Here is a 27,893-nt window from a genome sequence, read left to right as displayed (position 1 = left end):
ATATGCAATTGTCTGGTAGATTTGCTTCACTCACCAGCCAAAAAACAATGGTTATCTGTTGAGTGGCTGGTAAAATTTGAACATTCACTAGCCATTTGGCTGGTGGACGAAAAAAGTTAATTTTGAACCCTGATCATAACAACATATATCCCATCCAATGAGATTGAATTCGGTATTGATGACGCGAAAAAAAAAGACTGGCTTGCTGTGGAAGAATGTTCTCCACTAAACTCCACGTGGCGCTGTAGACAATACGTGGCGCAGTTTCTGTGCTGTGTAATAGTATAGTACTTCCGGTGTACGTTCCAGGGGCAATTTTGTGAATTTAGTGACACCTAAAACAAGTTGACTGATATCTGGACTATTTATTAAAGTGCAGCGGGTTCGCTGTAACTGAAGCCAAACATGGATATCCCAAATCCCCCCGAAGGTAAGCAATATCGTTAACCTTGCGCTGCAGCGTTGTATTATTGTCATTCAACGTTAGCTAGCATCATGCTACCTGGCGCTACTGCTCAACACAATGAATCACCGCTGCATTTAGTATTTCGGCCACAGATTGTAACATCAGTAGCTACATCAGGTGTTTGCGTACACCGTTGCACCAGTGTTAAGCTGTGTGAACAAAAATGGTTATAATAATAATAATAATAATAATAATAATAATAATAATAATAGAATAGTTTTGTAACGTTGACAGTTCATGTTAGCGTTAAGTAGCTAGCTAGGTAACGTTAGCTAACTAGTTGTTACAAATATTATTAAGTTGGCTTCCTTTCACGGCTAAAGTTATTTATTTTTCGTCCAAGTTTGCAATTAGCTTTTTCCCTTTTTAGTTTAAACGTTAGTCAAGTAACCAAGCTAATGTAAAAATGTCATTTGTAACGTTAACGTTAACATCGATTTCCAGTGTAGACAATTTAAGGATTAGGATCCCTCTCCTAAGGCTACTCCACTACTAGCTAGCTATGTCTGTAAATAAAAAAAAATCAGGCCATCGTTATATGTATTTTATATAAATTCGTTGATGCGTGTACACACAGTTGATTATGTGTGTCTTTAGCAAGAATGTGGGTTTTTAAAGTTAACTGAAAAGGCACAAGATCCACTGACAATGCTAATTAGAATAAGCCCTCATTCGTGCCTCTTCTGAAAGACCCAGACAGCAATCTTGAAAAACAACAGAAGTTTAACTACACTTATCACTGACTGTTTTAAAGGCATTTCCAGGATTCTCAAAGACTCTTCTAACCATCTGGATGGAGAAAAAAAAAAATACTGTCTACTGCAGAGTAACAGGTTTTTCAAACAGTTTCCCAAATTGTAACCGTGTTTCCTCAAGTGATATATTTCCCTGCTCAATTTGAACAACATGAACCCAAATTTAAACATAATAATAATTATAGTTGTGAATATTGACGTTGCGTCACATTGTTGTAGATTTTCATACACCATTGTATGTTTTATATTGATCTAGTGTATGAAAAAAGAGCAAGGACGTATTCCACTATGCAAGAGGCTCCTGAATGGGAAACGGAGTCAATACTTTTTGTTTATCTTGCAGTAGATGGGATTCTTCTTTCATTCAGATTGGTACAAAAGTCTTTGAGGATTCTGGAAACACCTACAAAACAGAGGTAAATTTAGGTAAACCATTGTTCTTTCAAAGATCAAAGGATATTTGTCTTTCAGAAAAAAACTGCTTAGCTCTGTAACTGGAATATAATGATAACACATGAGGGCAAAGACTGTGGCCAAGTCAGTATAAATGTTCTAAAAATGTCAGAATAGCACAAGTTATGGTAATTTTGAATACCTTTTGTTTGCCACCAGTTTTAGGTAGACCACCAGCTGCCTCAGCTCTGACTGTATTTGTTTCCTCTTTTTCTCTTTCTGGTGCAGATCAAGAACTGAAGAATGTTATTGACAAGCTGGCCCAGTTTGTCGCTCGGAACGGGCCAGAGTTTGAAAAGATGACAATGGAGAAACAGAAGGACAACCCTAAGTTCTCCTTCCTCTTTGGGGGAGACTACTTCAGCTACTACAAGTGCAAGCTTGCTATAGAGCAACAGCAGCGTATGTAGTTAAAGGAACAGTCCACCATTTAACCGGAATTTGCACATAAATATTTGTATGATGTTGTAATGTTCAGTTGATTTGGTATTCAAGGTAATTAGGTCTTTCCCTGTGCTATAGAGTCCCTAATGAAATGAATGAAAATAAGAAACAAAATTAACTGATATGCAGCTTTTTGCAATTTTACAGGCCAATAAGTCATCAACATGTAATTAATTTTTATTAAATTAAAGCATGTCATCTTGTATTTAATGTACATAACCAATTGGAACACCTTGTGCATCCATATAGAGACAGAATAACTATTTTTGATTGAACTCACCAACATCATATTAATAATGTGTATTCTGTTTAGGAGTGGATTTATCTTTTGTGTTTTTAGGCATTCAAAGCCCATCAAGCAAATGCTGTACATACTCACACTTACCTACTTTATTGTGCTTACTTATAGCACAGGGTAGAACTTAATGTATCCTGCCATGTCAGCTGTGTTCTACAGTAGAGTAGCAGTACAACCACAAGCTGCCTCCATCTTCTAGGCCACGTTTTCACAACAAAGCCACGTGGAGATCACCAGTGCTGCACTGTATAGAACATGGAATTTGCTCTTTATTTGAAACGAGTAGGGCTGGGTATGCAACCTTAAATTGTGTCTTTAGCACTAAAGTACCTATAGTTGACATTCAATGCCAGCAGATATTTCTTAATTGAAGATTTTTCATTATTCAAATCAGATTGTTCTCAATTTTATAGTTGATTGTATTTAGGCATGGTTCTTATTAGTGGTGGGAAATATCAATAGGACAAATTTGTCAACTGTCAGAGATATTGACATACCATTTATATCTACTATTTAACATGTCCATGTCCTTTATTATCTCTGGGTGTATGGGAAACCCAAACCATCAGCGCTGTACAAGCAAAATACCAGGTGTACTAACAGCGTCCTGAAAAGTACAGACTAAAAAACACATTTCGCATGGCTTATTGTGGCTGAATTCAAGTGGAAAAGGTACTATTCTGTCATTGCCAACACTTAATGCTGTGAGAAACAGACACTGTCAAAATGATAGTTTACAAGAGCATCTCAACCGCCTGCTACAGTTTGATTATCATTTCACACCTGCCACCTCATAGGCCACTCGCCCTCCCTTTTTGCAGATCCCACACCTTGCCGATACATAAAAAGTTTAGCACAGCTCTTGTAAAAACTGCTTAATGGAAAATAATAAGTACTTTGATATGTCAGGTATATTGTACAGCTGTATTTATATCGTAATGCCCAGCCCTAAACAAGAACCCTCTTCCCCAATTTAATATCCTATACCTCTTGAAAACTGAGCAGCATGGCTTGGTGATATGAACTCTGACTCCTCCTTTGTGGCCTTGTAGTGGAGACTGAATTGTTAGCTGTTGTTAGATTTTTTCTTCAGCATTTGACATGTGCTTTATTTGGTCATTTGTATCCTATATTCTCTCTGCACCTGAATGAGGTGTGTGTGCGTGTCCGTCATGATAGATGCAAGCAGCCAGAGCTGATAGGATTCTTGTCTGCTGAGGAGGACTGTATGTGAGATGCGAACATCTTCATAACTAAGGACTGTTTGTTGAAAGTGCAAAAGCAGAAAATATCAGTTAAATTAAAAAACTCATGAAGTCGGTGCAACATCTGCATTGTAATGCACTGCTGTGTTAATGAGCCCAACCATGTGTTCAGCCAGGTGTGGTGTGGACACTAGACACACTAATGCACAAAGTTGTTGATTACCTCATCATATCTGATGAGTCAAATGTATAACTAAATATGTAAATAACTAATACAGCGAGTTAAATCTTTTAAATGGCATGTAAAAATACTACTTAAAGATGTAAATAGTGGAAGCATGATAAAGAGCTGCAAAGATGAATTGATCAGTTGTCAACTATTAAATTAATCGGCAACTATTTTGATAATCGATTAATCCGTTCAATAATCTTTGAACATTCTTCCAATAAATATGGTACGCTGGTTGACAGTTGTCCATGCGTGAGAAATGTTAGTTTTGACTATAAACATAGAAGTCTTAAATCATAGAAGTGTGCTGCAGATAGTAGTTTACTGCTGTTTGCCGATTCGTTGGCAGTTTGAGGGCAACGTTTTAGTTGATGAACCTGGAAAGTTGATTTCACAAGTGATGAAGACTGCATCCATTACATTTTACTATGGGGAATCTTCTGTAGACGATCCCATTTGGGAATGGGGAACAGGTTGAGCCTTCTAAAGCAGGGGTCTTCAACGTTGTTTAGGCCAAGGATCCCTTCACTGAAAGAGAGAAGGAGCAGGGACCCCCTACTATATATGTTGTATGAAATTAAGTTGCATATTAAACTGGGCCTACAATAACGTACAGGGCAGCCTAAAACCCTGTACGTTTGTACAATGTACCTTTTTTTTTTTTTAATAGAATACTAAGCTATTAAAATAGCCTAATAATTGTTGGCATGATTTTAAAAATCATATTTTTATGTTAAAACATACATGTGGCACAGTGAATCCTTAGGATGGACTGTATCTGGGGATAGATATCTAAGTGATTACCTTACCTATAGGCCAGTAAGCCTATCATCAGTGGGGATTTTTATTTGTTGATAAAATGTTAGATTCATGTTAAGACTTAATTTGTGAAAGTCAGAGCTTCTTACACGGCCTACATTGTTTTCTGGTCACTGTATGGTAATCAGATTATCAACAGCCTGGTAATAATAGCAAAGTGTTGTGCAGGGTTGCATGGAGTTCTGTCAGTCATGTAATACCACTGAAATGCATTAAAGTTTGCTTTTCTCCACTTAGATCCCTCTACCCAAGATGGGGAGGAGTATAAATCTGAAGGTATTTATTTGGAACCAGATTGGTCGACAAATTAAAAATTCCAGTTGAACCGTGACATTTTGTTGTTGCACATTTTTGATGGACATTATCACATTTGTGCTTGAAAGCTTTTTTGGTTTGTTTTCAGTTGCATTTTTTGTTAGTATGTTTTTTTTTGTTGTTTTTTTCTTTGAGTTTGTGCTGTATTGTTTACTGTGTTGTCACGATTCAGGGTGAATGAAGTGCAAAGGCAGCATGATTTCACCCACAATTCAAGTGTTGTGTTCAGAACAATAGTATCTGAATAATGATCTTAGTTCTTGGTTAAAAATTTGAGTCCCTATAAAGTTTACATTACCACCTTTTCACTCTTGTTACTGCTGTGCCACATTGATGTCAAACTAGTGGCCTAAAATCAGGCGTTTAACTGAGGGCAGTGGGGCATGTTTTATCAGCTTGCATAACCCTGACCTTAATAAATCAGATTAAACTAAAGATTACAAATTGATACTTTTTACATGGTTGATTTAATGATTCCTTTGATGAGCCCAATATTTATCAGCTCAGAAGATTTTTGACTTGCTGCCTTAGTTGTAGACTTCAAGGATTCTGTCGAACATAGAATAGTTATATTTGCCCGATAACCGTGCAAGATGCAGTCACGAAACATTACTGGTGTGTAGTTGAGATCAAAATGAAGGCCGATTTGTGGGTGTGGTCTAGGGCTGCACGATATGAGGAAAATATGCGATAGCGTTGTTGAATATTGCGATAAGGATATTACTTGCCATAAATAAACCAATACTAAAGTGTACTCAGTTCTCAATTTCTGCTGCTATCAGTGTTCTGCTAAAATATGGTTGTTGAATTTAAAATGAATGAAACAATTTCCAACATTCTTTTATTGAGCAAATTGAACACTGAATGGAATATAATAGGCACCACTTAAAAAAGAATGGATTACATTTTAAAGTGCAGTTTTGAACTGCTATTTTCTTTCAACTAACACAAAAAATGTCAGTGTTTTTCGAGATATGTAGCTGCTTTTGCGATGTGTATATTGCGCTAGTTGATACCACAATGACAATTAAAAAATAAACAAAAAAACCCGATATATTGTGCAGCCCTAGTGTGGTCTGAGCAAGAGCGTCAGAAGTAGGTGGTAGGAAAGGGATCCTCACTTTACGCCCCCGGTCCAATTTGGCAAGATAGTCTCTAGTTTTCTGAGGTGCTAACATGTTTCCTTTCTGCAGTTGTTTCTGTAGTCAGAGGGTGGTTGGGAGGGGGGTTAGTGTTGATTGCATGTCTTTCCAATTTTGTTCACTCTTCTGCTTTGTACTTGACATGTTTTATCTGCTTTATCTTTTGAGATCCCTTTTGATTTAAATACTTTTGTGTAAACAAACCATGCTATGTTTGCCTTGTATATGATTTATGGACAGAAACTTTCTCTTTGGACATCTACATCACGTCAGCAGTGGCGCAGCATCAACCCTCCTAACCTCAGCCTCAAAATCAAAGCTTTGCTAAACCTCCAGACTTCGAATGTTCATATTTCCCCGCTCTTTTTCTGCTGCTCTCTTTGCAGAAATGTACAACCCGGGCGCCAAAGACGCGGTTGATATCCCTCCATCGATGCCGATGATTGCTCCGCCTCCGATTCCTCCGCCTGCCGCGCCCTCTATGGATGAGCTCATCCAACAGAGCCTATGGAATCTGCAGCAGCAGGAGCAGCATATGCACACACTCAGACAGGTACAGAGCAAGAGAGAAATTAATATATCTGGCACAGGAGATGATTTATTCATCCTTTTTTGTCTTTGGCTACTAAAGAGCAATGCAACTTTTGTCAACAACTCATACTATTTTGTTTCCTTCCTGTTACACTTATGAGAACATTGACAGGCTGAAGAAGGCAAGGAAGCTTTATTTGTATAGCACATTTCAGTCACAGGGCAATTCAAAGTGCTTTACATAAAACATTAAAGAGCAGTTAAAAAAAAAGTAAAACATTAAAAACAGATAAAATACGAAAATAAAAGTTGCAGCTCAGTATAACAAATTAACAATTATTTAAAGAAAGGCAGAATAAAAAAGAAAGGTCTTTAGCCTTGTTTTAAAAGAACAGAGTTACGGCGTAGCTGCAGTTTTCTGGGAGTTTTTTTCCAGATATGTGGAGGGTAAAAACTGAGCGCTGCTTCCCCCTGTGTAGTTCTGACTCTGGGAACAGAAAGCAGACCTGTCCCAGATGACCTGAGAGGTCTGGGTGGGTCATAGTGTAGCAGCAGATAAGAAATGTATTCTGGCCCTAAACCGTTTAGTGATTAATAAACCAGCAAAAGTGTTTTTAAATCAATTATTTGAGGGACAGGAAGCCAGTGCAAAGACTTCTGAACTGGAGTGATGTGATCCACTTTCTTGGTCTTAGTGAGGACTCGAGCAGAAGCGTTCTGCATCAGCTGCAGCTGTCTGATTAATTTTTTAGGGAGATTTGTAAAGACACCGTTACAGTAGTCAAGTCTACTGAAGATAAAAGCATGGACAAGTATTTCCAAATCCTGCTGAGACATAAGTTCTTTAACCCTTGATATATTCTTAAGGTGATAATACCTTTGTAATTGTCTTAATGTGGCTGTAGAAATTCAGGTCTGACTCCATGACTACACCATGATTTCTGGCTTTGTCTGTTGTTTTTAACATTGTTGTTTGAAGCTGAGCGCTCACTTTTAAGCATTCATCTTTTGCTCCAAAAACAACCACCTCAGTTTTTTCTTCATTTAATTTAAGAAACTTCTGGCACATCCAGTCGTTAATTTGTTGCACTTACTCAGTTTTTGTATTGGACTATAGTCCCCTGGCGATAAGGTTATGTAAATTTGTGTGTCGTCCGCATTACTATGGCAATTTAGTTTGTTTTCCATAATCTGAGCCAGGGAAAGCATGTAGATGTTAAACAGAAAAAGCCCCAGAATGGAGCCTTGGGGAACTCTGCACGTCATATTTGTATGCTCAGATGCATAATTATCTATAGTAGTAGTTAGTCCCTATTCTTTAAGTAGGATTCAAACCAGTTTAGTACTGTGCCAGAAAGTCCAACCCAGTTTTCCAATGACTCTAGTAATATGTCATGATCGACCGTGTCAAATGCAGCACTGAGATCAAGTAATACTAAGACTGAAGTTTTGCCGCTATCTGTGTTTATGTAGATGTCATTAAAGACTATAACAAGAGCCGTCTCAGTGCTGTGGTGTGGTCGAAAACCCGACTAGAAGTCATTAAAACTGTTGTTTAGTGCCAAAATGTTGAGTTGTTGAAAAAAAATATTTTTCAATGTTTTTACTTAAAAATGGAAGGTTTGATATCCGCCTATAACTGCTCATTTTTGACGTGCTCATTCCTCTTGTCTCGTGTCCTTGGCCGAGGGCGCAGATGTGTGGCGCAGAAAGTGTAAAATGTTTTCGAAGCGAACAGCTTTACTCCTGGCTTGTTAAGGAAAAATCCATCTGCCTTAAAAAGATGTCTGCGGTCCCAGAAAAAGTTAAAATCATCAATGAATGCAGAGAATGGACGGTACATGCAGTTGAAAGCCATGTGTTCAGTGCCAACAGTCTACTGAATCTCTCAACTCCTCTTCTGACTGGCGGTAGAGGGCCACTGATAAACACCTCCGCGTTTAGAGAGCTGATTTTGGTGTTTTTACTGAACATGCTTTTTACATATCTTACAGTCACCCACAATCAGAGTTTGAGGCCTAGTCGTTAGCTTTCCCTGTAGCTTTTTACTTTTTGAATTGCTCTCTGTCCTTACGCTGCTGTGTGACGATGACACGTAATCTAGGTCATCAGACGGAGATCCAGGGTCCTGCAGCAGTGGAGCAAATCTGTTTGTTTGGGAGGCATTTTGTTGCTAATTCTCCTTTTCGCAGCTGTCCACGGCTGTGTCCTACTAAGTACAGGGGTTGAAGCTCTGCCTGGATGATAATGCAGGCCAGCCGGTCATATCCCAAATCTCAAGGCGCTGTGCCCAGCCCGTTACTCATCCTCCTATTTCCCAGGAAAATGATTTACTCATAGGATAAGATAGTTCCAGGGAGGACTACCACTTGTTGATTTATTACCCGTTCCACAGCACTCCTGTTTCTCTACGTTTCCAGTCACTGTAGGACAGGATTGTGCTATTGGTAGGCCACGCTCTCGCAGTACTGAAGAGGTCATAAAAATGTTGAAATATGATGATGGCCTTCTCTGTCTACAAAAATGTATAGTCCAGTGATTTATAAGTATCCAGGAGCCGCTGCTCATAGTTTCTCACAGAGGAAAAGATTATCAGCAGAAATATGCAAGCAGAGGCAGGAGCAAGCAGCAAAGCGTCTGCACTGTAAGAAAGCAGGAAGCAAGAAGATGGTTGATAGCCTTTTCTGATGCTTTTTTCTGTCTTTCTCAATGTAGGAACAAGTGACTGCAGCCATATCTCTGGCTATGGAGCAGCAGACCCAAAAACTGCTGCTGGAAACTCAGTTGGACATCACAGAGTTTGACAACCTCCTGCAGCCCATTATAGACACCTGCACCAAAGACGCCATCTCTGTAAGCCTGCCATAATGGAGATGTATTTTTTTGGGGACGCTTATGCCTGTTTGAAAAAAAGATTTATATCTCACTAATTTGTTTGTCCTCTTGTCAGGGCGGTAAGAACTGGATGTTCAACAACGCCAAGTCTCCACTTCACTGTGAACTGATGACATCACATCTTCGCAACCGCATCATTGCTGATGGAGCACACTTTGAGCTCCGCCTCCATCTCATCTATTTAACCAATGACGTTCTCCATCACTGGTACACAAACCTAAATACATGAATAAACACATGTCGATCCCTTGACTCCTACATCTCCTTATATAGACAGAGCGCATCGCGTCATACTCTGACAGCCACCCCCACCGGAGGGGAAAACAACTCTGCGCTCTCCTCGTCAATTTTGTTTGCAAAGCAAACAACAGAAAAATTCCTAAAAGCTGCTGTGTGGTGATATATTTACTACCAAAAGTGTAAATAACCCATGACTTAAGTTTTTAAAAGCTGCCAACCTGAATAACTGAGCTTTTATGAAGACAAAGGTGGATACAGACATGAGAAATCAGCAGGGAGAATGGGAAGCTAAAGCTAAAGTTATGTCTGACTTTATGTTTGCAGAAAGCATTTTGTTACCAAGTCAAATATCCAAATGTCAGTTCTAGGCTACCTATATGTTTGTAAGTTAAGCTAACACACATAGCTATTATTACCTAGTATTAAGAGCAGTAGACAGCTATACATACACTGTCCGGGGAGCAACTTGGTATTCAGTGTCTTGCTCAGGGACACTTTATTCATGTGGCCGGAGGATCATTCTGCCACAAGCCACGCCATTTAGTGAGAATAAAATTGTTTGAGCAGGTTTCAGTATTTCAGTATATTCCTTTTTTATAACGTGTTTAAATGTGTCCTCCCAGCCAGCGGAAGCAGCAGAAGGATTTGTTGGCAGCGCTGCAGAAGGTTGTGGTTCCCATCTACTGCACCAGCTTTCTGGCTGTAGAGGAAGAGAAGCAGCAGAAGATCACCAGGGTAAACACATGGACTATGTGTCCATTTTTGTGTACATCTTTAACTCCGATTTTCCACTGGGCGCGTGTGTGCTGCGTTCCGGTTTTCTTCCGTCCTCCGCCACGTGCCATACCACACCGGGAGCGTCTCAGGAGCAGAGCGTCTTGCTGCCCGACTACTTCACCAGCATTCCCGTGTTTATTAAGCTAGTATCTACCTTCCACTCCAAGCACTCCTAAAGTTTAACTCCATGTCTTCTCTTTTCTGGTTATGTCCTTAAAAAAAAAAAAAAAAAAGATCTGTGATGTCGTATTATGTTTTTCTACCTCCAAGATGAATCTCTCATCGTCCGTGGTGTTGTAAAGGAGACCTAAACGATATTTTGGGGGTGGGGATCTTTTGGTAAATTGACTGGATACTCTCGCTGTTTCACTTCCTTGCCCGGCTGTCTTAACGCCCCACGGCTCGCGTGAAAATAGACCTGCCGCTTATCTTTAGCGTAGCGGAGAGCCGCTTCACGCACGTTTCTGGGACGCGCCGCGACACTCTGGTGAAATATCAAGCATTGATTTGAATGGCAGCGACTGCTGGGGGGGGGGACCGCAGCGACTGCTGGGGGTGGGGGGGACCGCAGCGCCTACAGAACACAGCGCAGACGCACACGGTGGAAAATAGGGGTAACTTCCTACAGATTACTGGAGTATTTTATTCCTGGTAGTAATGTTAACATCATGGGACACTACTCATTCATACTCATACTACCATTTAACCCAGAATAATTACAATAGAACATTCTCATAAATGAGAATCAGCCATTAATTTGAGTGAGTTCAGTTTTAGGGCTCGTTATAGTTAATGTGGTATATAGTGTAATGAATACCATCATGTTGGTTGCGCTGACTTGAGTGTATCTTGTTTTTATTGGACTGTGTCAATCACAGGCTGTATATTAGCAAACAATGCTGCAGTCTAACTCTATTTTTTTATAGAAACATATTTACATAATACATAAATAGCTTATAGTACAGCTTAGACAAATAAGGTCCCTCAGCACTTCTTGCTTGTTATGCTTTTAATTTATCGAATTGGAAAGCTACAAATAATCTGTACCTCTTTTTGGTGAAAAATGTTAAAGTCTGAAGTTAATTTTCTCTGATTATTCCATCCCCCTCCTTTCCAGTTGTTGCAGCTGTGGGAGAAGAACGGGTACTTTGATGAGGAAACCATTCAGCAGCTCCAGAATCCAGCACTGGGGCTCGGCCAGTACCAAGTGAGTGAAATAAGACTCTGCGTTCCTGCCAGTATTTTCTTTAAGCTTGATATGTGTATAAAAATACTTTTTACCAACATCATCCAGGTCTAAACGATTTGGAAAAAAACATGGACATGGATTTGGAAAAGCCAGATATTGCGATTTCAATATTCACTATGTAACAGATCAAACGTGTCATGGAGCATTATAATGTGAGACACCATCAAAACTGCTCTATATTCGTATGCAGGGATTGCCAGCAATAAGTGTTTTTCTTTTAATAAGCATGGAACATTGAACAAATGCACCTATGTGTTCAACAGCAGCATCTACGTCTTCCACCATCTACCATCATGTTAAATAAAGTACCGTATTGGTCCGAATATAAGACAGGGTTTTTTTTCTTAGAAATACGTCTCAAAAAGTGGGGTCATCTTATATTTGGGGTCTATCCCTTCAGCTGTTAGAACGTAAGGGACGTCTCCTGTTTCAACAGCCAATAGAGAAGTCAGCTGGTAAAGTCAGCTATAAACTATAGAAATTAAATTATCCATAATCCATTTTATTTTAATGTTACAAACAGCTGTTTGAAATGGAAGAGTTTTAGACGGAGCCAACGACCGCCCGAAAGCATGGTAACATTATATGGTCAAGCCATATATCTCTGAATCAGAGAAATATAAAACGTGTTTTTGCCGATTCATCACTACAAATTTAACTGTAGCAAGCATCTCGCTATCACTAACGTTATCCACATTCATATTTAGAATGATATGATATATCCAGCTACAAAAAAGCCTAAAAGTCGGAAGTTAGACAGAAGTACAACGAGGCGTTGTCATGGAGATGATACACCGTCTAAAAAATACAAACAGCCTGGGAAAATTCTTACCGTGGTCCTCAAAGCCTTCGCTTCCAAGAAATTGGCATTCAGCTGAAGGCCCTGGAAATATTTACCCTTACTTTAAATGTGACACTTTCATCTAAAAAGATATTGAAAATTATTTTTTTTTATTTTAAAGATGGTAAAAACAATAGCCTACCTTGTTTTATTCAATGTGATTTTATTAGAATTATTTTCAAATAAAATTATGTTCTTTATGAAAACAAGATTTGGTCTTCAAAAAAATATTTTTCCAAAAATGAGTCTTGAAAGGGGGGGGTCATCTTATAATCAGGGTCGTCTTATATTCGGATCAATACGGTAATAAATCATGAATGAAAAATCCACTGAAAACAGGACATTTCTGTAAACAATCTGTAATATGTAGCATTATCCCAGCATATATCTTATGACAAAACACTAAATATAATATAAAAAAGATGAATATAAAAATTGTTAAAGTGCTCATAAAATGCTTTTTGGCCTTTTCCCTTTCTTTGTTGTTCAAGGTATAGGTTTACAAAGTGAAAAAGCCCAAAGTCCACCCCAAAGGGACTTACCATCTCCAACAGAAAACACTGTTCACAAACTGCTCCAAACAGAATATAGATAATAGATTATTGTAGTCCAGCCTTTACTTCTCTGACAAACATGTGTCACTTTGTAACACGTTATAATTCTCGCCTAGCTGCTAGCATGGCACGCCCTCATACTCTGCAACTGACTGGCTAGTAGTCCTTACCTAGGTACTGTGCATGTGCGACTCCCAACAAAGATGGAACAGAAGTGTGATGCCTCACTCTGTAGCTAAAACAGAGAGCTCAACACACAGGGTGAAAAGAGGAGCTGCAGCAATGTGCAGTACATCAAAAATACGGTGTTTTTTGAAAATTAAACCACTAGATAGATATCCACTGTCGCACTTAATGCTTGTTCTTGGGGGAATTGCTGGAATTGTTGGGTCTTCGTAAATTAGCATGTGGTCTAGACTTACTCTATCTGTAAAGTGTCTTGAGATAACTCTTGTTATGATTTAATACTATAAATAACATTTGAATTGAATAAACCTATTTTGGTACAACCTCTAAATACAAGTATAAACCTGAAAGTGAGCATAGTATGAGCACTTGAAATCAAATGTTACACCAAACATTCAACTAAATATTCACATTTGATAAATCTCGGCCTTCACGATTACCTTATCGCATTCTTTCACATCTCGATTTTGATTTGAAAACGATTAATCGTTCGGCCCTAAAATCATCCATGAAGTCCTAAGTGAATTAGTGTGACTCGAAGTTTTACAGAAATTTGGAACCTGTGGAATGTTGAAGTTAATTAATTACCTCCTAGTCATCACACAGCCGCAGTAATGATGCGTGTCTACGCGCATCTACGGTCTCGGATACGAGAGAGGAGCTGTCTGTGATTTTACAGGGTGACGCAGCAGTAGCAATGTCATGAATTACTTATTTAGATCTCCAGATACGGTGACAGGGTTGGTCAGGTTCCAACAGTAATCACTGTTGTGTGTTTTTCTAAACTTCTGACTGGAAAGCTATTACTCACAGATTCCAAGTTTAGTAAAATCATCTGGAATAACGCAGCTGTCATCAGGACGCGTCCTGTGCTCCATCAAATTTGAATTAGAAGCAGTCCAAACTGTCCTCCTTCTGGAGAATCAAACATTGATTTATGTCACGTCAAGAAGTTTATTACAGTGCGGTTTCAGTTATGCCACTTCCAATCATGGTTTAATATTTGCAGGTGTGGCTCATGTGCTTGGAAGCATATCCACATAATCAGTAACACTGCAGAATGATCCATCCTATATTTCGCAAATAAAGAGAATGTGTTTGTGAAGTTTTGATGTAAGGGATGTTTTTTTTTTTTTTTTTAAATATCCGTAGCGGAGTCTCTCAGGATTCTATTTTGCAAACCTGTACCAGCACCAGAGACGGAAATTATCTTTAAATAAATTCCTGGACTTGACTCGACCCATCAGTATAAGACCTGACTTGACCCATAATTGAATATAGGCTCAGAGGTGCTGCTGGGCAGCGAAGGCCAGAGCTTGCTGCACAACGGAGAGAGGTGATAAATTATAAGAATAAAGTTAGTGTCAGTACTGCGGAGTCATGTTTTCATTGGAGCATGTTCACTTGGGTTTCCTTCTGCTCAGAACCAACTCGATGGCAGAGGATCACACTCGCGCCTCTCCAAAATTTGGCATACGTTACGCACAGCTGACTCCACCCGCTGATATTGTATTCCTCTTACTGTGTATTCTATCGTATGTATTCAGGCTCTCTTCCACGCTGTGCCTGGTCACGCCCAACTATGTGTTCAGCTGGAGTTTTTGCTTGTGTTTGCACCCCATTTCCCGAAAATCAAACGATTGGTGGTTTTCATTCACTGATAACCCTGTATTACATTTTTAGATGATCTAAATCCCTTTGCCCTCTCTCAGGCGTCTCTGATAACGGAGTATGCTGCGGCGGTGCAGCCGATCCAGCTGGCCTTCCAGCAGCAGATTCAGGCTTTGAAGACCCAGCACGAAGAGTTTGTTTCCAGCCTGAAGCAGCAGCCACAGCCTGCCCCTGTAGCGCCGCTAGCTACCCCTGCTGAGCCTGAAAAAGCCCCACCTATGACCACAAAAGCTGGTGAGAAGACGCACACTTAACAAAACCACAGGCACAGACTGATACATGTAGCCAGATTTATAGTTTGCATGCCAGCAAAAACTAAAAGTTAAGGTGCTGTACATTAATACAGTGCAGTCACACTCTACTTCAATTTTAAACTTGAATTGAATTTTTTTTACTTTTATTTAAGAAAAAACATACAAATAATATACAACATCAGTTCATTCTTACTCATGAAATGAGTGGAAGTTTTTTTTTTTTCTTTCAACTTGTCTTGTTAGGTTTTGCTGTGTAGGTTTGTGATCTGTTCCACAATGGGCAAGTACATGTGTGTTTGTGTTGTAATGGGTTTGTGTGTGTGTGTTGTTTGCAGGGGATGTGAAGCCTCCCATGTCGGGTCCTCCTCCAGGGGAGTTTGATGGAGCCTCATCCAGGCCACAGGACCCCAGCAACCCCAGTGGACCCTCCGATATCCCCTCTAACAAACCTGGGTGGTATGACCCCCAGCACATAGGCCCCTGGAACCCCAACCAGCCGGTAAAGACCTGTGTGGGAGAGTTGTGTGGGGACAGGAAGGCAATGGCTCATCCGTGCTATCCATCGCCTACATTTATTCATTCAGTGTTGTGTCCAAAGCAACCTACAAATAAGATACTGCCAAGCCACAGTAGACCACGTCTCAACACTCAGTTCCATGTGCCACAACTTAATGCTGCAAGTGATATTTTTTTTTAAGATGGAGAAGAATAGAGAGATAGCATATTAGATGCGTATATATTCTCCGAAGAGATAGATGGGCAATTTCTGAAAATGGAGAAGGATTCTGCTTACAGAATCTACTTAAAAAATAATTTCCAACAGTTATGCTGGAGGCATATGATGGAACTCTACCTAACACCCCAAAAAAATTATTCTAAACTAGAAATGGTAACATTGGCAAAGATAGGGCTCCAGTGCTTATCAGAGAGCTTAGAAGTTCCAAATCAGCCAGCGCGACAGCCAGTATATGATGTGTGATGAAGAGTGACACAGCTTAAACTACAAGAACAGTGATTTGAGTGTGAGTGTGTGAGGGCCCTTTCTGACTTGTTCTTGTCTCCAGCCTCCTTTTGACCCAAACCAGCCCCCCCCTCCCTGCCCTCCCTGGAACAGCCATGAGGGGATGTGGAATGACCAGAGGGACCCAGGAAACTGGAGTGGGGGTCCACCCAGAGAAGGAGGCCCCTGGAGTGGTCCAGGTGGGTCTGACCCAGGCCCTCCATCTTGGAACTCATATGACCAGCAGCCACCATGGGGGAACCAGCCTGACCAGCCTCCATGGGGCCAGAGGGAGCCCCCATTTCCTCCACGCATGCAGGCATGTGATAGATATCCACTGTGCTTTGACTGTCTTTGCAGTGATTTCTTTTTCCAGTTTTTTTATTGTGTTGCATTGTATACTCTACATTTACAATCTGTAATTATCTTTCACTTCATTTCCGCTCATGGAAACGGACATATTTTATAGTCAAACCATCATTATTTGCTATATTACATCACATATTTATGATCGGAAAGGAGCTGGATGAAGACAAAAATCTTATTTTACCAGCCCCTTTCTCAGATGATACAACAAACAGAAAGAGAGACTGTTGGTCAGGTAACAGTCAATTTTACAGAGAAAAAAAGAGAGAGAGAGACCAAAACAAAAGTAATAATAATAAAATGAAAATGTATCTGGCAACTTCATATTGTCTAATTTATTTTTCCTTATACATTTTCTTGTACTGAAAGATAGTTATAACCCTTTAAATCATTATCCAAGGAATTCCACAGTTTGACAACACATACTGAAATACACATTTGCTTTGAAGTTGTTGTGTGATGTTTAAAATTTAATTTCCTTCTGTGGTCCTCATTTTCCAAAAAAAATATTTTCTGTTAATAATCTGCTTTTTGCCTTAAACATCACCAAAACAGTTTTTAATTCAACAAGGCCTTTAAATTAATCCTGATTTGATAAACTGTCCATTGGTGTGTTCTCTGAAATCCAATCCTAGTCTGAATGTGACTTTAAACATTTTTCTGTTGCGTCAAGTACATGATTTTGCCTCCGTTTTCCACAAATGACGGTATCCAACTTTTTTTACTTTTTACAGAGACCTCCCCATTTCAGAGGGCCCTTCCCTCCTCACCAGCAGCCACCTCCTTTCAACCAGCCCCCACCACCGCACAGTTTCGGCCGCTTCCCGCCACGCTTTATGCAGGACGACTTCCCCCCCAGACACCACTATGACCGGCCGCCGTACACTCCACACCGCTTTGACTACGCTCAGGGAGATTATCCTGGAGCTGAGTGCAGAGGTACGTGATTGAGCCGTAATTTCACTTAAAGGACCATTGTGTCGAATTCAGGCCGATCTGTTGGCAGACATGGAATATAATATTCATAATTATGTTTTCATAAGTGTATACCGTATTTTCCAGACTATAAGTCGCACTTTTTTTTCCTACTTTGGCTGGTCCTGCGACTTATAGTCAGGTGCTTGTATATCAAAATATATATAATTTAACATGTTTTTACATGTTAAATCATACTTAAAACATTACCGTCTACAGCCGCGAGAGGGCGCTCTTGGCTTGTGACAACTAGAACGCTCCTCCTAAAGACAACTGAGAAAGAAAAGAGATAACAAACTGCAGGTGGTAAAATATGCAGCCGAAAACTAATCGAGCAGCAGAAAGAAAGTTTGAAATGAGGGAGAAACTTGTGAGGGAGACTGGCGAAAAGGTTTCTCTTACTGCAATGAAGAAAACAAAGAAAGCTAATTGGCTAATCGCGGGCTGAAAGCAAGATGGAGGAACGAGTCGGGAGGGGCTTGTCAACGGTGCAGTTACGTCTCCACGCCTTTTAATACGTCCATGCTCCATGCCCTGGTAGCTAGTTGTTCTGTGTGCTATTGTATAGTTCAATAACTGTTAACGTGTTACGCTAACATACCGGACACCTACCGTATTCAGCCTGTTGTTCTTTGTGCTATTGGGTAGTTGACAGATGGAGAAAAAATTTTTTTTTTTTTTGACGAATCCGACTTATACTCCGGAGCGACTTATAGTCGGGAAAATACGGTAATCACCTGAAATTGGGAATTGTGTTGTCGTTAGCTTACAGTTAGTCTCACATTGCCAGAGCACTGTGGAGTAAGGCCTGGCTACAACTCAACATACATTCCGGGATAAGAGCAAAACACGATCTAGGTTGTTTGCATTTCTTAAACCAATCCCTATCGTCTTGGGTGACTCTAAGCTCCGGACGCAGTGACGGTGGCTCTGCAAAATAGTCTCGGGAAGGAACTTGTTTTTGTGGAACATTTGCACCCCGCAAAAGAAAACGCCACGTACAATATAAAATGAAGTTAACTGTTCACACAATACAATAAGGTGAGCTATTTAAATTAGCTGGATACATGGTTAAACGTAATATACTCTTACCAGTAGGGGTGGGGGAAAAAATCGATACAGCATAGTATCGCAATATTTTCTGTGGCAATACTGTATCGATACACAGACGCCAAGTATCGATCTTTTATTATATATGTGTTGGTCAGTTTGTCTGCTTGACAATCTGATTTTGCAGCAATAAAATTGAAGTGAGATGAACAAACAGAGAAATGTATCTTTTTAAATAAAACAGATGTTGACAAAGTTTCCTTTTGGGGACATCATTTGAAATTGGGAAAAAGTTAAAGAATTGCAATATATCGCAGAATATTGCAATATGTTTAAAATCGCAATAATATCGTATCGTTACATAAGTATCGTGATGCTATCGTATCGAGAAGCCTCTGGTGATTCCAACCCCTACTTACCAGTATATCCCCTTGTGTACTTGGTCCACAGCAATCCTATTAATCGGTCCCAAAACATCCCAGTCAGAGAGTAAATGCCGTAAACATATTCTTTGTTGATCCAAATTTTCTTTTAATACATCCATGAATGGGAGTGGATTGCTAGCAGATGCAAAGCTCTGTGAGTAGAAATGGATACATAAAAGGGTCTTTTGGGTGGCAGGTAGAGTTTCAAAGCCCTTCCAGGTGGTTCTCTGCACAAGATTTAAATTTATCTTTATTTACGTCCAGTCTCAAATACCACTTGAGCATGAAAAACTTGCTCAAGTCCAAAACAACTATGACACTCATGCGATTGCATTTTAATTGATGACAGCCCTAGTTTTTACATTAGCTGAAGGCCAGCAGAGGTTCTACTACACGGACACCTTGGAAAGGGAGGAGTGAAGGAAGGGGCATTCTGTTGGTTTTTAATCTGCAACTTCACTGCTAGATGCCACTAAATCCTACACACTGGTCCTATAAATGCATCTGTGAAGAAGGGGCCTGTTTTTGCACCTGTATTACTATTTACTTGTGTATTTTAACAATACCCCCCCCTCCCTGTTTACCAGACATACCAGGTCCTCCCCCCCACCACCATCCCAGTCAGAGGCTCCCTCCCCCAGGTATGGGGGCCGAACATCCTCCCTGGGGTGGAGGCCACCAGCCGGAATTTGGCCCACCCCCACACGGCTTCAACGGCCATTCCCCCCACATGCGTCATCGGCAGCATCCAGTCCAGGACGACCCCAGTCTGGTGCCTAACGTACCCTACTTTGACCTGCCAGCTGGTCTAATGGCTCCTCTGGTCAAAGTAAGTCACCTGCTTCTGATTTGAGGACAAGGGCATGACATGAAATTAGACGGTTATCAGCTGACAAATGTACTTTATTGCCAGAAGAAAGCAGTCATGATTGAATCCTACCAGAGGAAAAAACAACACTGGTAAAGACTGATTTACAGCAGTGATTCCCAACCAAGGGTAATTTCGTAGCTGCCAAGGGTTACATAGATGGATTGAATAGTAGCTCAACTAATTTGAAAAAAAAATAGAAATTATCATTTAATTAAAAGAATATATCCACATATTAAAGAAGAATTCCGGTTGATTTCAATGCGTAGCTCTATTGTTTGTAAATTTGGAGTGCTGTCAGTAGCAAGAAAAACAATCAGTATTGCCTACACAGTGTTATCCTCCTGCTACAGTTTGCACCCAGGAGGCTGAAACCGGGCAAGTTTTAAACGTGCTTTTAGCCTCTTAACATGTTCGAAATGTCATTACAAGTGCCTACCCAAATTAAGTGATTCCTCCCGAGTTAACACCGTGAATCTGACTGCAGTAGATGTGGAAGAAATGCATAAAAGTTGTGCTAATTTAGCTCGTAACACCTGAACACCACATGTTGCAGTTATGTCAGAGTGGGAAAACTAGTTAGCAAACTAGGGATCGACCTATACTGATTTTTCAGGGTAAATTCCAATTATTAGTAGTTAATATAACCGATATTTGGAACCGATATGCATTTACAGTAAAAAATTTAAATCTTTAAGTCAAAATTAAGATTTTGGAATGTTACAAACTCCAACACAAAACTTTGTTAAACTGCTTTAAGCAATTATTTAATAAATGAGAAACTTTCAACATAATCCAAAGTCAAAGGTGGTGTTGTGTGCGGGACGTTAAGTCAGAGTGAGTGAAACCAAAGCAGATGGACAGACACTGAGCTGTAGCCGAGCCAAAGTAGTCCACTTTTTATTTCATTAACTTTATCGGTTATTAGGCAAATAAAACGCCGATACAGATAATCTGCAAACTGCCAAAAAACATCCCGATAAAAAAAGCTAAAAGTAATAACTAAACCGTTGAAACGTTCATCTTTACTGCTAGTAGTAGTAGTAGTAGTAGTACCATTGCTGACCAAACTAACAACAATATTGAAAGTTCAATTGTATGATAAAAATGAACAATATCCACTTTTAAATAATGAATAGTGGTATCCATTTGTAACATAGATTTGTAATCGATGAAGGGTTGAGTTCATCGGACAGGACTGTGGGGGTTCCTGAAACCAAAAAGGTTGGGAACCACTGGCTTACAGAATGAAAAGTAATGTTCAGAACATTTTTAAGACAATTTGGGAAACCGACAAGTAGACATTTCCAAATAGATTATAATAATAAAGGCCAATCCAAATCAGCAGTAAAACCTGCATGTCTCATGATCCTCCTTGTTATGTCTATTGCTCAGCTTGAGGACTGTGATTACAAACCTCTGGACCCCAAAGATATCCGGCTTCCCCCTCCCATGCCACCCAGCGATCGCCTGCTAGCTGCTGTGGAAGCTTTCTACAGCCCGCCATCCCATGATCGGCCCAGGAACAGGTATGCTCAAACCTCCACTCGGTCTAAAAGACAAATCTGACTGAAATTAAAATTGCAGTTTTGTGAATACATCAGAATTTTGCCATTGGTAAATGTGAAACCCTTTTCCCCCTTGTCATATGTAGGGTTGGGGTTTGATAGCACATGTATTCAATTTGAATCCACTTTGAAATCTGCTTATCAAATCCAAATCCTGTCCAATCCCTTATTGACATTTCTTAGTAAAATAAACAAATGATCTTTTGCTAAGTACAGGCACTGGCTAGCAAAGTCCAAATTAACCAGATAACAGCTGACTTTCATTTTGGCCTTTTTCCAAGTATCTTTAGCAATGGATGTTAGTTAGTTAGTAAGTCCACAGGCACCATTTGTCAGTTAAAGGTGCAGTAGGTAGACTTATAAAACTAACTTTCTGTCATATTTGCTGAAACTGACCTTATATTCCAGTAGAACTACATGAAGCAGGTGATTAAAAAAAAAAAAAAAAAAATCAGGTTCCTCTGGCACCACCTACAGCCTGTTGTGTGATTTGTAAAAATCCACCACTCCCTGCACCAATCAGGGCCAGGGGTTGGTGTCTAACTGTGTGTCAATCACTGCTCATGCACACGCAATCATTCTCCTTTGTGGGGCGAGGGGCTTAGGAGACAGTTTGGGCTTTAGCAGAAAGGGGGGAGGGACTGAGAAGTTGTCGACGTTCAAATTCTTTGGCTAAATCCTGGATCTTCACAATCCTACCTACAGCACCTTTAAACTTGCAACCGCGATGGTCAGTGGCAGGTTAAAAAGTGAGAAGCCTACTGACATTACCAGAATGTTAAGTACATTGCTAATAGTAAAAAGAGCAAGGATACAGTATTTTATTAGCTATGCTCAATAGGAATTATTTCAGCTTTTTGTTTGTTTATAAGGATTTAACTATAAAGTAGTCTTTATCGACAATTCATTTCCGGGATTGCGCCGGTGCCGCCAAAAGATCCGCCGGATGTCCCTCATTTCGGCCCAATGTCCGTATCCTTCCGCTTTATTTATGTTGGCGTTCTAAACTCCGGTGGATTTATGAGGACTATGGTTAACTGCTCCTCAGATCTCTGCAGGGTAAATCCAGACAGCTAGCTAGTCTATCTGTCCAACCTGAGTTTTCTGTTGCACGACTAAAACAAGTTTTGAACATACACATGTTCCACCAGAACAAGTTCCTTCTCGAGGATATTTTACAGAGGCACCGCCACTGTGTCCGGGGCTTAGCGCTGCCCGAGACGGTTGTGATTGGTGCAAAGTAATTCCAATAAACCAGAGCACATTTTTTTCCCCTCCCAGAATGCTGTGCGGACTAGCCAGACCTTCCTCCGCAGCGCTGTGGAGGAAGGTCTGGCAATGCAACACTAATTATAAAGTAGTTTAAAAAGTATACATGAAAAATATACTTGAACAAAGTACCATTTACTTGCAAACGATCACCATGAAATCATCTGATTATTTCCAGTAGTTTGCAGCAGCATCTATGTAGTACTGCTAGCTTCTGATGGAAATTGCTGTAGGTCATTGTCTTTTAGCTGGCTGTTGTTTGTTCCTCCACCAGTGAAGGCTGGGAGCAGAACGGCCTTTATGAGTTCTTCAGGGCCAAGTTTAGAGCCAGGCGGAAAAAGGGACAGGAGAAACGCAACAGGTAACCTCTTGCTCTTCATTTTGATCTTTTGTCTCTCTTGGCTCTTTGCCTTTTTCTCCGTCTCTTCGTGTTTCACACACATTCCGAGTTCACAGCTAGGGGTTGGGCTTCGTAATTGTCTGTCAAAATGAGCTTTTGAATTGCACTCTGTGTTCATTCTGGTTAAAGTTAGGGCTGCTCGATTATCGATTATCTCACGTGATTATCTCATCACTCCGTGATGCTGAAACTGTAATCCACGCATTTGTGTCTTCCCGACTTGATTACTGCAATGTCCTTTTTTTCTGATCTTCCAAATTGTGCCACTAGAGGCCTTTAACTTGCTCAGAACACTGCAGCCTGACAAAAACTAGAAAATATGATCACATAACTCTGGCCTCTCCTTACTGGCTCCCAGAGCAAGCTAGAGCTGTTTTTTAAGGTTCTTCTTTCAACATATTAGGCCCTGCATGGACTCCCACCACCTTATTTATCTAAGCTTATTACACCATATACACCGGCACACACTCTCCGCTCCCTTGATTCTGGTCTCCTGGTCATTCCCCTAGTAAACACAAAATCAGTTGGTTATAGAGCGTTCTACTACCGTGCCCCTCGTCTGTGGAATGGCCTCCCACTACATGTTAAAGAAGCTCACTGAGAGGAGCTCTTTACATCTAGATTGAAAACTCCCCTCTACTCATACTACAGCCAACCATAACACACCATCCTTTCTGCTTCCTTCACTAACAAACATTTTTCACTTATTCTCTTATGTTGCTGGTTTTTTATTGTTTATTATTACTGTTTTAATTAATGTCTGCTATTTCAGTGTTCCTGTAATTCTATAGGGCAATGGGACCATGTTTTATTGTGATTTTACACTTTAAATAAAATGTTATCGATTGATTATGTCAATTTTAATTGTAACCCTCCCTCTTCCTCTCTTCCGTTCCACCCCCTCTCATGGTTGCAGTGTCCGTGGAGGCAGTCGCTCCAGGAGTCACAGCAGAGGGCGATCTTCGTCTCGCTCCAGCTCTCGCTCCTCAAAGTCTTCCAGGTCGCGGTCCCGCTCGTCTCACTCCCACTCCCGCAGCCGCTCTCGCTCCTACTCGCGCTCCAGGTCTGCAAACACAAACCACACACACATCTGTATGATACCGATGATGATGCTAATAATAATAATAATAATAATAATAATAATAATAATAATATTATTATTATTATTATTATTATTATTATTATTAATGTTGTAAATCACAAGCTTTATCACAATACAATATTTATATTGATCCTTTGGACAAATATATGATATTTGCTGCGCTATCTTAAAGTCTGTCAGGGTGCGATTTCGATTCAATTCAGGAACCTGCAGTCGATCCGAGACGATATCATATGCCAATTTATGCAAGATTTTACACAGTTACATTTATATCAACTCCAATAAGAAACTAAATATGATTTGTCAGTTTAATACCTGAGCTCTTCCAGGCATTTAAATGAATGAATTCTTGAATAAATATAAAGCGGGAATCTAAAGTAAAGGGAAATCTTGCAGACAATATGTATTGATATGTTCTCTTTGCATCGATTATATTGGATCGTGGATCTTTGAATCGATGTGTCATACACCCCTAATAATAATCTTTATTTATAAAGCACTTTTCAAAACCATGGTTAGAAGGTGCTGTACAGAGCAACAATATTCAACATTAAATATAAACAATAAGAAAAGGCAAACAGAAATTAAAAACTCAAAACAATAATACATACAAAAAAAGAATATATTAATTTAAGCCCTAAAAAGTAATATAACTCAAAAACTAATACGATTTTGGTAATGTTATTAGATTTACTATGTCAAGAAACACGTATCCACCTGAAAAGTTGAAAAACCGCGCCACTTCTGCCAGAGCACCACCAGACAAAATAGTCAATATAGGGGTGGGCTTGTGAGATGGCTAAGGTGGCGGCGTTTGAAAAGATGTCATATGAACTGTTTGCCAGATTAGATGTCTATACTAGAACATTGGGGAAAGTACCTGAACTTTCTGGGGGGCTCCTAGGAAGCTTTGTGCATGATGGGCTTATGGTGTGGTCATTTATACATGCGTTTATTTGGTTTATGTTGTGTCTATTTTGTTACTATTTTTGTTGAATGTCTTGAATATTGAATACTGTGTCTATCTTATCTTTTCATGATTTTTGTCTGGGTGGTGATGACGAGGGGAGGGATGTGTTTATGTTGTGAGTTGTATGTTTTGTATATTAAAACTTTAAAAATTGTTAGTAACAAAATAAAAACAATCACAAGGTTTGGTGTGTGTGTGTGTGTGTGTGTGTGTGTGTGTGTGTGTGTGTGTGTGTGTGTGTGTGTGTGTGTGTGTGTGTGTGTGTGTGTGTGTGTGTGTGTGTGTGTGTGTGTGTGTGTGTGTGTGTGTGTGTGTGTGTGTGTGTGTGTGTGTGTGTGTGTGTGTGTGTGTGTAAAAATCGTAAAGCACTTTGTCCGTAAGGTAGAAAGGCGCCAAATAAATGCAGTCCATTCACCATTTGACCTCTCTTTAGGTCCAGGAGTAGATCCAGGTCCTCTCGGAGTCGCTCTCGCTCCAGATCCCGTTCCCATTCACCCGCCAAGAGACAACATGGCGCCAAATCCCAGAGCTCCTCCCCTCCGTGAGTCTCCTTCACTGCTCTTTGATAACGTGTTTTCTTAAGACCCCTTTATGTTTCTTTCTGTAGTATTATATTACATATCTAATCTGCTCTCTACAGCTCCACATCAGTGATTGGTGTCCCTCCCCCCAAACCAATATCAGATATGAGGCTAGGGGAGGAGAATAAGGGCCATCAGCTGCTGATGAAGATGGGTATGCTCTTTATTTTTTCTTCATTATTTCATAATTTAGATGTAAGCTTATTCAATCTTCCAATAGGGCTGCACAATTATTCGCAATTTTATCAAAATCGCTTTATGGACTAGTGCAATATCCAAATCGCAGGGGGTGCAATATTTGTTAACGGCAAATTATGTGTCAAACCATTCTGAATGAAGTATTGTGGTGCTGCAGAAACGTCCCGGCCTTCTGTACAAAACGTGTCCTACAGACTAAAGAAAAAAAATCTTTCTTTTGTTTGGTACAGATCCTCGCATAGATCACACAATAATCATTTACATTTTTTTTTTTTATTTGAATATTTTTCAATGAAAATGAATCATCGTGAATAATATTGCAATCGCAATATCAGTCAAAAATAATCACAATAAGATATGTTCCTCATATTCTGCATCCCTATCGTTTCCATTAAGAATATTTGAGATGTTTGTAATTTATTCCACTGTAAAATGTACAGGCTGTTTGGGAACTTGAACCAAATGCTGCATGTACTGATTTCTAGCTTTCTTTGTATTGTTCTTGCGTTGTCCGGTCTGCTGTAGGCTGGAGTGGTTCAGGTGGTTTGGGGGCCAAAGAACAGGGCATCCAGGACCCCATCAAAGGAGGAGACATCAGGGATAAGTGGGACCAGTATAAAGGTGTGGGGGTGTCACTGGACGACCCTTACGAGAACTATCGCAGGAACAAGAGCTACAACTTTGTCGCGCGTATGAAGGCACGGGAGGAAGGTACACACGCAGACTTTTATGTTGGGTTTATAATTAACTTAACTAAATTCTATTACGGTATATATTTTTTGTGGATATTACGTTTTTGGGGTTGTATTATATTTAGAGATGTTCCGATACTGATACCAGTATCAGAAAAGCCTCCGATACTGCCTAAAATGCTGGTATTGGTATCCGAAAGATCTGATACCACGTAACTTAGCCATGAAGAAAATCTACTTTTAAAGTAGTTTATTTATGTTCTTTTTCCGTTATGACTCACTGTCAAATTGGAAAATAAAATGGTTAACCTGAGTCAGACCGTACATCAATGATAGAAACCCTATCCTGTCCATACAGGGATAGTAGCATACAGCTGTTATTAAAAATAATAACATATATGCACACTGGTATGAGGAACAGTACTCAGGATCGGAATCGGTATCAGGAAGCAAAAAATTGTATCTGACCATCTCTAATTATATTCCGGAACTATGCATTTAATTTTTACAAAAGCATATTCTCTGTTGATAACGTAAGAATGCGATAAAGGATTGGATTGCACCTTATCTTTATACTTTTGAAACTGATGTAATTTTTCATGAAACAAGATTAGATTATGATTAGATAACAATCATTCTTAACTCTTATCTTCTTTTCTTGATCCAGTCAATCGTGAACCTACCGAGGCCCCTCCAGCTGAGTGATGTCATCAAATAGCGTCAAACAACTCCTCGTCTCCCCCGTCGCCTCCTCCTCCACCAAGGATCTGAATTTCACTGTCAGTTTTCAATCCAGAATAGATAGATGGATAGATGTTCTCTATTGACCACAAAGGGAAATTATTTTGATACTTTTATTCATGTAATTAGTAATTCTATGGCAATGTGAGTCTGTCATTTTGTTGTAGTATTAAAATAAATCCCGAAAAACAAAAAGACGTGAATATGAAATCAGCATTTTTATCTCTAGAAACGCACTGTTGAGACATAACCTAAATAAACACATCTCTGATTAACAAACGGGCCTATGAATAGTTCCTCTTAGTCGCATCAGATTAATTCTTTTTCATCTTTTTCAGCTGAATTTTGTTCTGCCGCTTTTTAA

The 27,893-nt window shown here is 39.8% G+C and overlaps 1 protein-coding gene across 4 annotated transcripts; it reads left to right on the top strand.

Annotated features, from left to right (window-relative positions):
* Nucleotides 1–223: 223 nt before the first annotated feature.
* On the top strand, nucleotides 224–27,893 carry cherp (calcium homeostasis endoplasmic reticulum protein). Of its 4 annotated transcripts, XM_028588127.1 has the most exons (21): nucleotides 224–430; nucleotides 1,565–1,637; nucleotides 1,903–2,076; nucleotides 4,907–4,945; nucleotides 6,513–6,679; nucleotides 9,373–9,510; nucleotides 9,608–9,759; nucleotides 10,416–10,527; nucleotides 11,687–11,776; nucleotides 15,112–15,304; nucleotides 15,660–15,823; nucleotides 16,389–16,643; nucleotides 17,425–17,629; nucleotides 19,728–19,969; nucleotides 21,404–21,537; nucleotides 23,120–23,206; nucleotides 24,162–24,308; nucleotides 25,751–25,858; nucleotides 25,958–26,052; nucleotides 26,622–26,807; nucleotides 27,456–27,893. In XM_028588127.1, the coding sequence occupies exons 3-21, from the start codon at nucleotides 1,974–1,976 to the stop codon at nucleotides 27,491–27,493; spliced, it is 2,655 nt and encodes an 884-aa protein (XP_028443928.1). In that variant the 5' UTR covers nucleotides 224–430; nucleotides 1,565–1,637; nucleotides 1,903–1,973; the 3' UTR covers nucleotides 27,494–27,893. The 4 variants fall into 4 exon arrangements, with proteins under 4 accessions (XP_028443928.1, XP_028443926.1, XP_028443927.1 ...); XM_028588125.1 differs by lacking the exon at nucleotides 1,565–1,637; XM_028588126.1 differs by lacking the exons at nucleotides 1,565–1,637; nucleotides 4,907–4,945.

This window comes from Perca flavescens, chromosome 9, assembly GCF_004354835.1.
Source record: "Perca flavescens isolate YP-PL-M2 chromosome 9, PFLA_1.0, whole genome shotgun sequence".
Taxonomy (NCBI): domain Eukaryota; kingdom Metazoa; phylum Chordata; class Actinopteri; order Perciformes; family Percidae; genus Perca; species Perca flavescens.
The sequence above is the reverse complement of the archived record's forward strand: the minus strand, read 5'-3'. Positions and strand labels throughout refer to the sequence as shown.

Bases quoted from the DNA above. Each gene is read 5' to 3' on its own strand.
- cherp (XM_028588125.1), top strand. From the start codon at position 406: ATGGATATCCCAAATCCCCCCGAAG. The intron at 4,946-6,512 runs GTATTTATTTGG...CTCTCTTTGCAG, and splicing joins GGAGGAGTATAAATCTGAAG to AAATGTACAACCCGGGCGCC. The intron at 24,309-25,750 runs GTCTGCAAACAC...ACCTCTCTTTAG, and splicing joins CGCTCCTACTCGCGCTCCAG to GTCCAGGAGTAGATCCAGGT.